Below are 13,218 nucleotides of genomic sequence, written 5' to 3' on the forward strand. Positions count from 1 at the left end.
AAACAAAACATAGATTCCTGCCATATGTGCAACAAGGCCGTTGAAATTCCAGAAGTTATCTTTTGCAGTGCTCCTATTTTCCTTGTGCTTGTATTATGTTTTGCCATCTAACAGGAGTTTGAAGCGGTAAGAATTCTGTTTAACAGGTTACATTGGCTGAATGCAGGGCCTATTTTCTTTGCAAAGTGTAAGGCTCTTGGAAGTGGTTTGCGAGGTGGAGTAGCTGGAACTTCTATCAGTTTTGATATTATCGCATCTGACCAGTATGGGAATGCAAATCCATCAAGTCTGGTGACATTCTATGTGACGTTCAGTCCTAACTTTACCCTGTCAACTTTGATTACAAACAATGGCACTGGAATCTTTCATGTCAGTTATGTTATCCAAGTAGCACGGATTTATAAAATGGAAGTCTTTGCTCAATCTGATGTTATGCAAGAAGCAATACGAGGAAGTCCATACTCAATCACGATACAGCCTGGTATATGGATAAGCAATGTCTATCTTTGGGTCTCAAACCATATAGCTATGTCATTTTTACCCCTTATTTTCTATGGTGTTTGTTGTTTGTGCATGTGTTTGCTTTAAGCATGCGTCCTGTGTGTTGCAAAAGAAATGGTATCTGGATATGCTGTAGTGTGAATGGCTTAAAGGTGGTACGACAAGACAAGGAACATGGATATGCTGCAGAGTGAATGGCTTAAGGTTTTCTGGCACAATACGAGGAAATCTAGGAGGAGTCTATAGAAACGTTGTTGTTATTGTTATCTGAATAGCTCACTAAGATGTGTACTTAGGATGCCATCAAGGAAACACTTGCCAGACAGATGACATCTCCACATTTGTCTATCCTTTTTGGATGCATTTCTGGAAGATATGCATTGGTGCTACGGACTTATAAATAAGCTGTTTCACAAAATGCTGTGGTCGTCCTGCAGTCAAAAATCTTGATTATCAAGCTTAAAGTAAAGAAGCTTTTAGTAGGGTAACCTATATTCTTTTAGGTACAACTTGGATTTTGCCCGAGGAATTAAACTATGCAAAGAATGACCTAAGTGAAATGCATTGATGTGGTCAGATCTGCTACAGTGTGTTCCAGACATTCCCATTAAATGATGGGCATCTTTACTAATCTTCTGTACATTTCTCTTGTGTGGAAGTGTTCTTCTCATAGTTGTAACTGTCAATATTCCTGCCCATTGTCTTCAATTTATGGGATAGAGTATAGTCAATTTAATATCCCCTACCTTGAGACCATACACCGTGTTTTGCCAACCAATGATGTGTACAATAGTGAATTCTGGCTTTCTCTTCCTCTAAAGTCGCCCTTTGTTCCTTGACTGCTAATGTCTGCTCTCCTTTATTTTTATCTGGCTCATTGGGCTTTTGCAGGACGCATCATGGTACTGCTAAACATCCTCTTGTGATGCATTTGTGTTACTTCCTGTGAAAGCCTTATCAGATATTCGGAGAAACCAAATGCGTTTTGTTGACGTGTTGCAGGAGCTATTAATATGTATCAGTCAAGAGTAACAGGTGTTGGGTTGACACCCTTGGCGACCAAGAATGTGCTAAACAATGTTGTTGTCTTATTCAAAGATACATTTGGAAACTTGAGAAAGGCAAATTTACCCTCCTTGAATATGATAATATACACAAATTTTTCTGCTGAGGTTACAAACTTTACATACAATGGTATCAATGGTTATGTTGCTGCTTATATGCCAAAGTCTGCCGGATTTTACAGTATAGTTGTTTCCTACAGAAAAATCAACTTTGTGGGCGTGCCTTATAATGTCTCAATACAAAGTGGTATCATCCTGTCCCTCCACTTTGTTCAATTTATCTCCTTGGTAGAAGAGGCAAATATTTTAGCTTCTGAACAAGCTAGTCTTATTTTTGAAGCTTACTTTACCTTTGATTCATCTATTTACGATGTGTATCACATTGCACAATGTATGTGCTATGCTGTTGCTATTGAAAAAACTAAACTAGTCTTACTTTTAAAGCTTTCTTTAATTTGATTTCTCTCTTTATAATTTGTAACCATGTCATGTCCTATTCTGTGGCTACGTTGAGGTGGTTTATGCATATGTAATGCAGAATCAACAAATAGGGTAATTTTACAGAGGCGATCGTTAGCTCCTAAACGAGCTAGTTATACTTTTGACCAACAGGAAACCTCACATGCATTGTATGTGGGGTTACGACAACCAACAGAGGATCACTAGTGGCTTGACTTTCTTAATCTAGACGGAAGGGAACGAAGAGAATGCAGTAGAGAAATGTCAGTTACAGATGCCCAATCAATGATTATGGTGAACTTTAAAGACCATCCAAACTTAATCCCTTTTTACCTCAAGGTCTTCTGATTGGAAAAGAGGCAGGGTCTTCAAACCATTTCGGCATTGGCATTAAGCTGCCTGTGGTACGGAGAAGCTAACAGAGTGAGTGCTGGAGATGAGACTGCTGTCAGTGGGCAGCTTAGGTGGGGTCTGAGCCTGAGGGCTGACAGGACATTGGGGTTGGGATGTTGAGATGGCCTTCGTGGGCAGCACAAGCTTGATACGTATGATCCTTGTCCTATGCAAAACATACATGTACTAGTGATTTTACCTGTTTTATGCTTTTCAAGTGGTGGCAGAAAGAAAAACAAAGAAACTTTCTTTATTGAGGTCTTCTAAGAAGAAGAATGACTTGAGGTAGATTAGGGGATGGTAACTGAGCCATACCAGCTAGACAGAATTGCCTCTTGCTCTCGTGTCTTCAAATATTTTGGTGAACTAGTCATACATTGTGAGGGACACAAAGACATGGCGTCTTATGATTGAGGCATCCTTAGTTGTAGATGCTGAGAATGCACTTTTTCATGTAATTCTTAGTGGCCAAATTAGTTGTGTTCTTGATGTGGAACATGGACTTACCTTGATCTTGAGATTCCAGTTTCCATATTAGTTATTGCTTTTTATTATTGAAACACACATAAATTCATGCTTCTGGATTGTACTAGGTTACTTCTGGTTTATGACTTTGTCACTTGTAGATGGTGCTAGAAAGTTTCCAGAAACAGTGACTGTTCGGGTTGATCCAAAAAGAACAATCCTTGCTGGTGCAATGGTGACTGTGTATATAACTACTTCAAACTTCACTTCCTCCCAAAATGGAATCAAGATTTGCATGCTTCTTGATCCAAGCCCTTGGCAATCAGTAACCACCTTTTGTGCAAAGGAAACAGAAAATTTTACTTATTTGGCAAACCAAACGATCACCTTAGCAGGATCATACCAGCTTTATGTTTCATTATATGGAAGTATTTTTCAAACTGAAACTCAAGTTATCAATGTAGAACCAGGTATATCCATTGCGAAGGGTCTTCTATTCAGTTTATGCATGCCCTTTAGAAAGTTTTTGTTTGCACTGGCAAAGAAAGAAATGTGCCAGTGTTTAAAGTTATAAGGCTACCATGAAATACCAAAAGCACACAGTAAAGCTACCAGTTGATTCTTGAGCAAACAAATTCACCATACATAAGGTCTGGACTGTGGATCTGCTATGTTATCCCCGTCACCCATGTCCATTCAGCACCTCTAAACCATACCCATCCCCCTCACTGTCTCCAGTTTTCCCATATCAATTTTTGTTCGTTGTTACTGGAATCCTGCCCTCAAGGATCCAAGTGAAACCAGCATCAAAACCAGAATCAAGCAATACTCAATTGGTACCAAGATAAGTTCAAAACAGATGAATTCCATTTCAAACAAACTCCTATTAGTATTTTCGAACAAAGTTTAAAGTATCTCAATACAAAGAAAAACTATAATCATTATGGGTTTGTCTCTGTCAATCAAACTTTAAAGATGACTGGCTTTTCCTTCTGCACCAAAGTGATGGTACAGTTCCCTATTTGGATGGTAGCATCGTTCGGGTCGTGCCAAGGCATGCTTAAAAGAGCGTTGCGATGTCCTAACATCATGATGCAAAAGTATGCCTTGCCGTGGTACCCTTGGATGGTGATCAGAAGACCAGGTACAACTTTTTGAGTTTGCACGGTGGTGAGCTCGGCTTCGAGTTCTCTAGCAAACTGATCATACTTAAAAGTTCATCTACTTTCAGAAAATGTCAATGGATGAAATTCTCGTTGGCTCCTGGGTCAAAGAAGATAAGTGCATCGAAGCCATTAATCTTCCCATATGCTTTGCATAATTATTTGCATCCATCAAGAGAGATGCCATAAATGTCGGGGAAACAAGTCCCACCGGAGTTTTAGCTTTCTTAGCAGGAGGTTGCTCTGGAGACTTATCTCCTTTTGTAGGACATGCATAGGTGTATCCTGTCTGGAAACGCTCAAAGCATCAGTCTTTTGTAGTAGAGTTTGTTGTTGGCGAGGTGCCCAACGATGTCTTGCTTATTTGGGTTGAATTGTCACAGTGATGGGCTCCATGTTCAAGCTCTCGAGGTTTTTTTTTTTTTCGAGAAAAATATTCTTCCATTATATAAAACTGCCCATAGGGCTACAACCACCTCTATTAGAGAGGGCTACAACAGAAACATGGGGAGACTTTTCAATGAAAAAACAAAGTATGTACAATGAGAGCTAAATCACGAGATGGGAGGAGGGAATAGCCACATTGGTGGCCGGTAGTGCCATCTAGGCACACCCTCAACCATGGTGAAAAAAGGCCCTGGGCGCCAAAGTCACAAGAAAGTCTCTCGGCGCTCCCGCATGCGGTCAGAGCTACCCTAAAGTCTCTCAAGCTGGCAGCAGGCCCGCCAGTCTCCAGATGAACCAGAGTGTCGGGCAGAAGACGAGCTTCCAACACCACTCTCTATCACTGCACCACTTCTGAGGGGTGATCTCTGTAGCGAGCTGGAGTGTGAGGAGCCCTGGAAATAGCTTTGGCTGCTTGGATTTGAGGCCGAGTTCCATAGACGGGTGGCCACTTGATGCGCAGTGGTCCTGAGCAGAAGATGGAAGGACCGTTTCACATTGAGCTTGCTTTGGTCCTAGGAGCAGCGGTTGCGGGGACTTGAGCAGCACCAGCCCACATGCAATGAGGAGCGCTTGAGGCAGCCTCTTACATTGAACCGGTTGGTCAGCACACAACGAGGTCACATGGTTGGCAGTAGATCCCATGTCCCATGGGGTCCCATGGCAAAGGGTCCAACCCGCACCTTGGGAGATTGGTGGCAGTTTACAACACTCCCTAAGGAGATTGAGAGCATCCAGCTGTGCGGCATGACGGGGGCATTGAGCATGTGTCAGGACATTGTCGAGGCTAAACCAGTAGAGTGGCACACACCTCTGGATCCGGCAGCTCCCAGCTGGATGGGGGCCTTCACTCGCCTTGAGGTCCTTATCACAGTTAGGGCTTGCTCAGACTCAAGTCTTTGCATGTTCTTTGAGGTTCAGCGAGAGGGTCGCCCCCACAGAGTAGGTAGCAGAGTGTTGTTTCCACCGGATTGAAGTTGTGGACATCAGAGGGAGGACCTGTGTGCTTTGATCCTGACCCGTCAAATCTTGAGACGAGGCATTGGAGGCTTTGGGCTTGGGAGAGTCGCCCTTTGTCGCGAGTGTAGTGGGACCCTAGGGAGTGGTTTTGGTTGGATCTTTACGCTTCAGCTGATCAGCCAGGGATCCCTTTCTTCCAGTACAGAGCACGACTCGAGCGTCACATATTGGCTACTTGTAGAGAGGCCTGCCCTACTACAACAGATCACTGGCAGGAGGAGGGCCTCATAGCTGAGTACCTGACAGACTTTTGGGAGCGCTTGTGGAAGAGCAAACAAGCGAGGTGAGTGGCCATGTTCCAGTGGCTAGTCTCCCATCAAGCTACCACAGTTGGGAGTTGGCTAGTCTACACTGGCCATCCGGTGGGTTGTGCTAGTGATGACCACCCACTTGAGTCACACAGGCATTGTCTATGGGACTGCCCCATGGTGAAGCAGGTTTGGCATTCCAACAATTGGTATCAGAGCAGGTCATGTCCTCCCAGGCTTAGTCGCCAGCTGCTCCAGCACACGCCTGCTTGGATTTTACCTTTGATGCCAGCCTTGTCGTCAGCTAGGCAGTACACTCGTGGTGTTGTTGCCTGGACCACCTCATGGGCCAAGCACTCGTGGTGCTGTTGCCTGGACCACCCTCATGGGCCAAGCACTTTGTTTGAGTTTTCTTTAGCTAGCAGGATGATTGTGATACAGTACGACCGGGGGCCACCGGCCTACACTCCAGCTTGATACAGAGCTTACGCCTCAAGAGTGGAGCAGTGATAGAGAGCTTTGTTGGGAGCTTATCTACAGCCTGACTCTTTGGTTCATTTGGAGAGCTTGTTGCTTCCGCATCCCATCCCATACCACTGGTGGAGACTATACGAGATATCTAGCTGGAGCTGATCCATACACTTCGAGGACGGTTCGAGAGGCTTCAGTGCAGCTCATACCGTATGCAGGAGCGTTGTGAGGCATTCCTACGACTTTGGCATCGAGGGTTTCTACACCATGGCCCATGGGGCTCCTAGATGGCACTACCGGCCACTTGTGTGGTTGTTTCCCCCTCCCATAGCCTGATTTAATACATCATCGTACATATCTCATTTTTTCACTGGCAGTCTCCCCTCATGCTGATGTAGCCCCTTCTTGTTGAGGCAGTTTGTAGCCCGCTGGGCAATTTTATTAACTAATAGAAGGATCTTTTTCTTGGAAAAAAGATGTCCAAAAAATTAGGGTTTTTACTGAAAATTTCAGCATGTGTTTAATGGACCTTCTCTCAGCGGATGGACTTATGTATTCATATGCAAATGAAGGCATTTGTGAATTGCATCACATTTGTGAATCATTAGTTCTCTTCAAATTCTACTGCATCAAAAGTTCTAGCTTGGATGATGAACCTGATGGATCAAGCTTTTCAAAAGGATGAGGTGACTATGCAAATTTTCATTCTGATGTATCAAGAAATCTACATAGATAGAGGAAGATGTGGATGCATGCTTAAAGAATGTAGTGTTTCGACAGGATGGTCATTGGCATGTCTGCATGGAGTCGGTCTCTATGCAAGAATTGGATTTCTTATGACAGGTGTAATCACGGGCAATCACTCTTGTTTAAAAGGGGGGGGGGGGGGGGGGGGGGGGGGGGGAGAGGAGTATTTGACAAATGGATGATGTGGCATGACCCTAAGGACCTGAGGAGGAAGAGCATAAGCCGAGGCCAAATTGCACCGGAACGGAGGACCAAACCGATACATGCCAGCCCATGATTCTCGATGGGATGTGCGCTGCAAATTGGGGGCTGGTGATGTGGCAGCCAGGCGAGAGCTATTGCAGCTAGTTTCAAAAGCATTACTTTTAAGCTTTGAGAGCACCTGCTTTTGATATTAGATGAATTTGGGTGTTTTTAAGCACGTGTAAAAGCAAGGGGCTAGGTCCCTATGGACGAGGCCTTGTGTGAGCATTGGGCATCTAGTTGGAGCCAAGCTCATACTGGCAGTTCTACACAACTCAAGTAATAAAACGAAATATTGTAAGAGGCACCTACTTGAGGGGCCAAATGCATTCGAGAATGGAACTTCGCTATTTTGTGTCTCATCTTAAGTGTAAAATTTCATTCACTAGTTCAATTATTTAAAATGTTGTAGTATGTTGCCACCTAGCACGGGATTCTAAATCGCAATTCTCCATAAAAATCCACCGAACCTCTCGGTGCCCAAGGTCTTTTGCTGAAACTCAAATCGGGCAGAAGAAGCTCCTTTCAAGGCTCAACTTTTTTTTTCCCCCCCGAGAAAAAGATCCTTCTATTAGTTAATGAAACTGCCCATAGGGCTACAACCACCTCTGCGAGAGAGGGCTAAAACAACCATGATGGGGAGACTCTCCCAATGAAAAAACATCAAATGTACAAAGAGGCTAAATCAAGGAATGGGAGGAGGGAAAATCCACATAGGTGGACGGTAGTGCCATTTGAGTACACCCTGGACCATGGTGTAAAAAGGCCCAAGACGCCAGAGTCGAAGGAAAGCCTCTCTGCGCTCCCGCATGCGGTCGGAGCTGCCCTGGAGTCTCTCGAGCTTTCCTCTAAGAGTGTGGATCAGCTCTAGCCAAATATCGCGAACAGTCTCTGCTGGTGGTATAGGGCGAGCCTCAAAGATGCGGACGCAGCGGCCCCGCGAGATGAACCAGAGTGTCAGGCCACTGATGAGCTCCCAGCACTCCTCTCTCTCACTGCACCACTGCAGTGGAGTAAGCTCTGTGGCAGGCTTGAGTGTAGGGCGCCCCCCCCCCTCATCACTATCATCCTGCTGGTGGAAGATAGCTCAAATTGAAGTGCCACCCGTGAGAGTGGACCAAGCAGCTGCCCCCCAAGTGTACTGTGAGCTGTGGAGAGAGCAGGCATCAGCTGAAGAACACGAAGCCACACCTGCTGTGCCAAGGGACGATCCCAAAAACAGTGGCGCTAACTCTTTACAAGATGGTCGCAAGCTGCGCATGCGGCCGAGAGACCACTATGCAAAAGCCAGCTCCCAACTGCTGTAGCTCTGTGTGCGACCAACCACTGAAACAAAGTGACTCGCCGCGGCTGTCTGGAGTCCCACAACCTCTACCAAAAAGCTGCCAAGAACTCAGTTGTGAGACCCTCCTCCTACCAATGAGGTGCTGCAATAACAGGGCGAGCCTCTCTCTGTGCCGCCAGAATGTGACGTCCCAGTCGAACAGTGTACTGAAAGAAAGGGACACCTAGGTGGTCTATAGAAGAGAAAGGGTCCCTCCATAGCCACTCTCCAGGATCCCACTGTACTCATGCCAGTGGACAACACTCCCAAGCCCACAATCTCCAATGTCCAATCTCAAGAGCGGCTGGGTCAGGATCGATGACACAAGCCCTCCCATAGATGCCCACTACTCAGATCCTCTAAAAACAGCACTCAGCCACCTGCGGGGCCTCTACTGCAACTCGCTATAAGCGTCCCTCACCCTGTAACTCAAAAAACAGGAAGGGCACAGTCTCTCAACAAGTCCGAACTGAGATGAGAACCTCCAGTCGCGTGAAGGCTCCCATCCGTCTGGGCACTGCTGACTCGAGAGGTGTTAGCCACTCAGCTGATACTGCCTCTGAGATGTCCTGGCACATGCTCTGCACCTCTCATGCCTTGCAAAACTGAAAGCCCTGCAGCTCCTCTGACAAGCCTGAAAACTGTAGCCAGTCACCTAAAGAGCGTGCAGGACTCGCTGCCATGGGACCCCAGGAAACATGAGGCCGACTAACAACCCGGTGGCCTCTCTGAGTGCTAACCATGGGGTTCCAAACAAGGGGCTGTCTTAGGCGCTCCTCCGTGCAAGTAGGCTGCCGCTGCTCCAGGCCTCGCCGCAAGTGCTCCCAAGATCGAAGCAAACTCACAACGAAGCGGTCCTCCAGTCTCCTTCTCAAGCTAACTCTGCGCATCTCTGTAAAGATCCATCTGGTCGAAGGTCGCCCTAGGGGCCTCCAGCTTGAGGCACCCTAGCACGAAGCCGCTGTAGCAAGAGCTCCTTCTAGGGTTCCTCACCAGGAAGAAGTCCTCGGACGATGAACTTCCCAAGAAGGGCTCTGCTCTCCTGTGCTGGGTCTATGATCCCAAGTCCTCCCTGTGAACAAGGAAGAGTGATGATCTGCCAAGCCACTTTGGCTCAGGCCATCTGAGTGTCACGCCCTGACCAAAGGAAGTTCCTGATCAGCCTCTCTACCTGGCTGATACAAGAACTCGAGAAGATCCAGCAAGAAGTGATGTACCACATAGTAGCCAACAACACCTGGTTGGCCACTACTACTCTGCTAGCCAAAGAGAGTCGTGCGGAGATCCATTGTAGCAACTTCCTCCTGATAGACAGGAGGAGCGGAGCAATCTGCTGCTCAGGAGACAATTCTAAACCAACCTGACAACCCAGGTACCGAACTGCTGTACCTGGGGGAATCCACCTGAAACCCTCCCTTGGCATCCAATCGGGTACAGGAACACTACCAACCGAGAAAGCCATTGTCTTTCTCCAGTTCATCAGTGGGCCAGATGCACAACAGAAGATCTCAAGAGCATGCTCACAACTGTGAAGGTTGGCCTCTTGGCCATCCAAGTACAAGGCTGAGCCGTCAGCAAACTCAGTGTCCAATAGCTCATCTCCCTGAATAGGAAGTGCTAAGCCCCGTAAACCAACCTACCGACACCAAAAACCTGCTCATCGCCTCAGCATAGAACAAAAAGAGGAAAGGGGAAAGAGGGCAGCCCTGTCTGACCGAACGTGTGAGTATGAAGCAATCACCTCTACCTCCTGACAAAAGTACCTGACTGTGTGCCCGTCTGTACAAAGCTGACACCCCTCTGATCCAAACATCTGAGAAGCCCATCCTGCGTAAAGTGCCCTCCAGAAAGTCCCAATCAACTGTGTCGTAAGCCTTCTCAAAATCGAGAAGAAGAATCACCAGATCCTCACCACGGAGCCACGCTAGGGCAGAAGCCTCCCAAAAGATGTTGTCAAGGATACTGCGCTCCTTGACAAAACCTGTCTGAGTCCCATGTATAAGGCTCTCTAGAAGTGGATGGATCCTCAAACTCAGAGCCTTGGCAAGAATTTTGTAGGCTGAGTTGAGGATGGTGATGGGGCGCAACTGTCGAATCTCATGCAAGGAGCCACCCTCCTTGGGAATGAGGTAGATAAGACCCTCATGCTTTTGGGCATCTCTCCTGTGTGCAAGATGTACTGAAAATCACTATAGAGGTCTGGGCCAAGCAAGTCCCATTACTCCAAGAAGAAACTGGGAGTCAAGCCATCCTCACCTGTACAGCTATCACGGGGGAGTGCACTAAGAGCCGTGTGAAACTCCTCAAGCTGAAGTGGCAGCTCAAGCCTCTGACACATCTCCTCAGTCACTAGGCAAGGCATCTATGCCCACACCTTCTCCTTGCATGCATCCTGATGCTCTGGCTGATGCTCTGGCTGAGGCTCTGCCTCCTCAGCTGACTGACCTTGGCATGCATATGTCGAGGTCCCACTGCCTCAAAAAAAGAACCAGTCACTCTATCACCCATCTACGTCCACTGTGATGCTTGTCGATGGAAAGCAAACTCATGGCGCCGCTCCTCTGTGCTAACCAGCTCCTAGCGAGCCTGTTGTAACTGCTCCTCCAACCAAGGATTGTTTGGATGCTGGTCTTGCATCCTCTGCAAGGAAGAATGCCCCATCTGAGACGCTGCTCCTCCTCTCTCCCTGCAGCCAGGCGAGCCAAAGACTCCTGGAGAAAGAAGTGACTAAGCTGAGCTAGTCCTGAGGCCACTTTGTCAGAAGGAGAATCTTGCATGTCCAAGCTCTCTGTCCAAAGAGCCTCTACACACTCTTTGAGTGCAGAGTCCAGCAAGACCCTCTCAGGGATGCGAAGCATCGTGCTCCCCCGCCTCTGTCTATCTGCCACTGTGAGGATCACTAGTGCATGGTCTGAGAAGGAAGTCCCTGCCAGAATGACAAATGTCCCACCCAAGTCATAGAAATGGTTACTAGTGTAGAAGCGATCTATCCGCGATAGATTCACTCCTCCCACTCTACAGTCCGAATGAGAGAAGGCCAGGCTGTCTGGGGGCCTCACAAAGCTAGAGTGCTGCCACACATCCGAAACCCGCAGTCGTACAAAACCTCTCCCAAGCTGCCAGCTCAACTCCATGTACGGTAGCATGGTTACCACCAATCCTATCAGAAGGGTCCTCCAACATGTTTAAGTCACCCCCTATGCACTACTGCTCTGCCTGCGACAGAGACTCAACGATTTGTGACCAAAACTCTGCTCGTGCACTTGCCACATTGGGCGCATATATATTCATGAAGCCCACATGGCAACCCTGAACCTGCATAGTGATCCACTGAGCCCTGCCTAGCACAATAATTCCTCTGCCCACAATGGCCTGCTGCAAAGAATCCGCACCCTGGATGCCTCCAGGTCCAAAAGCAGCTGACCAAAACGTATCATATCGTCAACGCAAGAGTTGACCACAACGTCTAATGCGGCTCTCACACAGATGATGCTCCTGTAGCATCAAGAGATCAATCTCTTCTCCCACAAGGCAATGATGAAGCTCCTGACGTAGTCGGCCCCTCTGACACTGAAACTGGGGCCCACCTAGTCCCTGCATGTTCCATAAGGCGATCCTCATGGGGAGCGAGAAAGAACAGATGTTGCCGCAACAGCTAAACGTGCTATCTTCGAGGCTGCTTGGATGGGGAGTAATCCACATCCGAGCGTCCTCTAGATAGGCGCGATTGCAAAATGTGTTTGGCCCAAGCCCAAGTAGCCTGAGCCATACGTAAAGCAACCTCCTCTATCCAGGAGTCCTCATGAATGTATACATAGCATGGCAAGCACTGAGTATCAGCAAAGAAGTGAACCACAATGTGTCTACATCCTGCTGCATCTGGAGGAGTCACCGCAAACTTGGCCAATGGCCAGAGAGTAGAAAGCAAGTCTGTAACTCCTAGGTCTCCCATGTGGTGAGAGAACTCTAGGGTCTGAGTATGTAGCCACTCCAACACTGAGTCAAGGGTCCACTGAGTCTGGTCCCTGCCGCAAAGGGAAAAAGAGAAGCCAACTGCTGAGTCCAAGGCCTCTATCCACTTGGCTGCAAGGAACATCACATGAACCTTGAAGTAGACTGTCTCAAGGTCTGATTCGGCCACGGGCCTGCTGCCACCCCTCCTCCGCTGGAGCCCCAGGCTCGGAGGGTGGCTCTGAATCTCTGCGCTGTGCCGCTGGCTGTGGCTGCGGCCCAGCCTTGGCAGGCTCGGGCTGAGGCTGAGGTGCAGGTCGTGGCCTCCTCCGTGGACAGGCCTTCGCTAGGTGGCCCATTTGTCTGCAAATGAAGCACTGGTTCGGGAGACCCAAGTACTCCACACTCTGTCTAAACCAACCCCCACTCACCCGAGGCAAAAGGATGACCTTCGGGAGCGTGTGGGTATCTCTGACCAAGACTCGAACTGAAGGGATGCCAGCCGCCTTGGCAGCTACTGATGCTGCCGTACGGGGTGTCTCCAGGACGGTCCTGATGGCGGAGCCAATCCTGGAGAGAAGTGGAAGGTACTCCCTCCGTAAACCCAGAAAGCAGACTGAAATGGGGATGTCTGCCTCCTCTACTAGCACATCCGAAGTCGGGTCAAAGCCATGTCGCCACTGTCAAAAGTGGCCGCGTGATGCTCGGATGGCTAGTGGACTCAT

General features: G+C 47.8%; 1 protein-coding gene across 1 annotated transcript in view; it reads left to right on the plus strand.

The window, feature by feature from the left end:
• The window catches only part of LOC147449245 (protein GAMETE EXPRESSED 2-like), a 153,158-nt gene that overhangs the window by 59,087 nt on the left and 80,853 nt on the right, over positions 1-13,218 (plus strand). The window contains exons 4-5 of the mRNA XM_086521534.1: positions 167-481; positions 1,504-1,812. Of these exons, the coding sequence (XP_086377660.1) occupies positions 167-481; positions 1,504-1,812 (624 nt within the window). The remainder of the gene's footprint in view (positions 1-166; positions 482-1,503; positions 1,813-13,218) is intronic.

This window comes from Adiantum capillus-veneris, chromosome 10 (assembly GCF_014529385.1).
Source record: "Adiantum capillus-veneris isolate H3 chromosome 10, ASM1452938v2, whole genome shotgun sequence".
Classification (NCBI taxonomy): Eukaryota; Viridiplantae; Streptophyta; class Polypodiopsida; order Polypodiales; family Pteridaceae; genus Adiantum; species Adiantum capillus-veneris.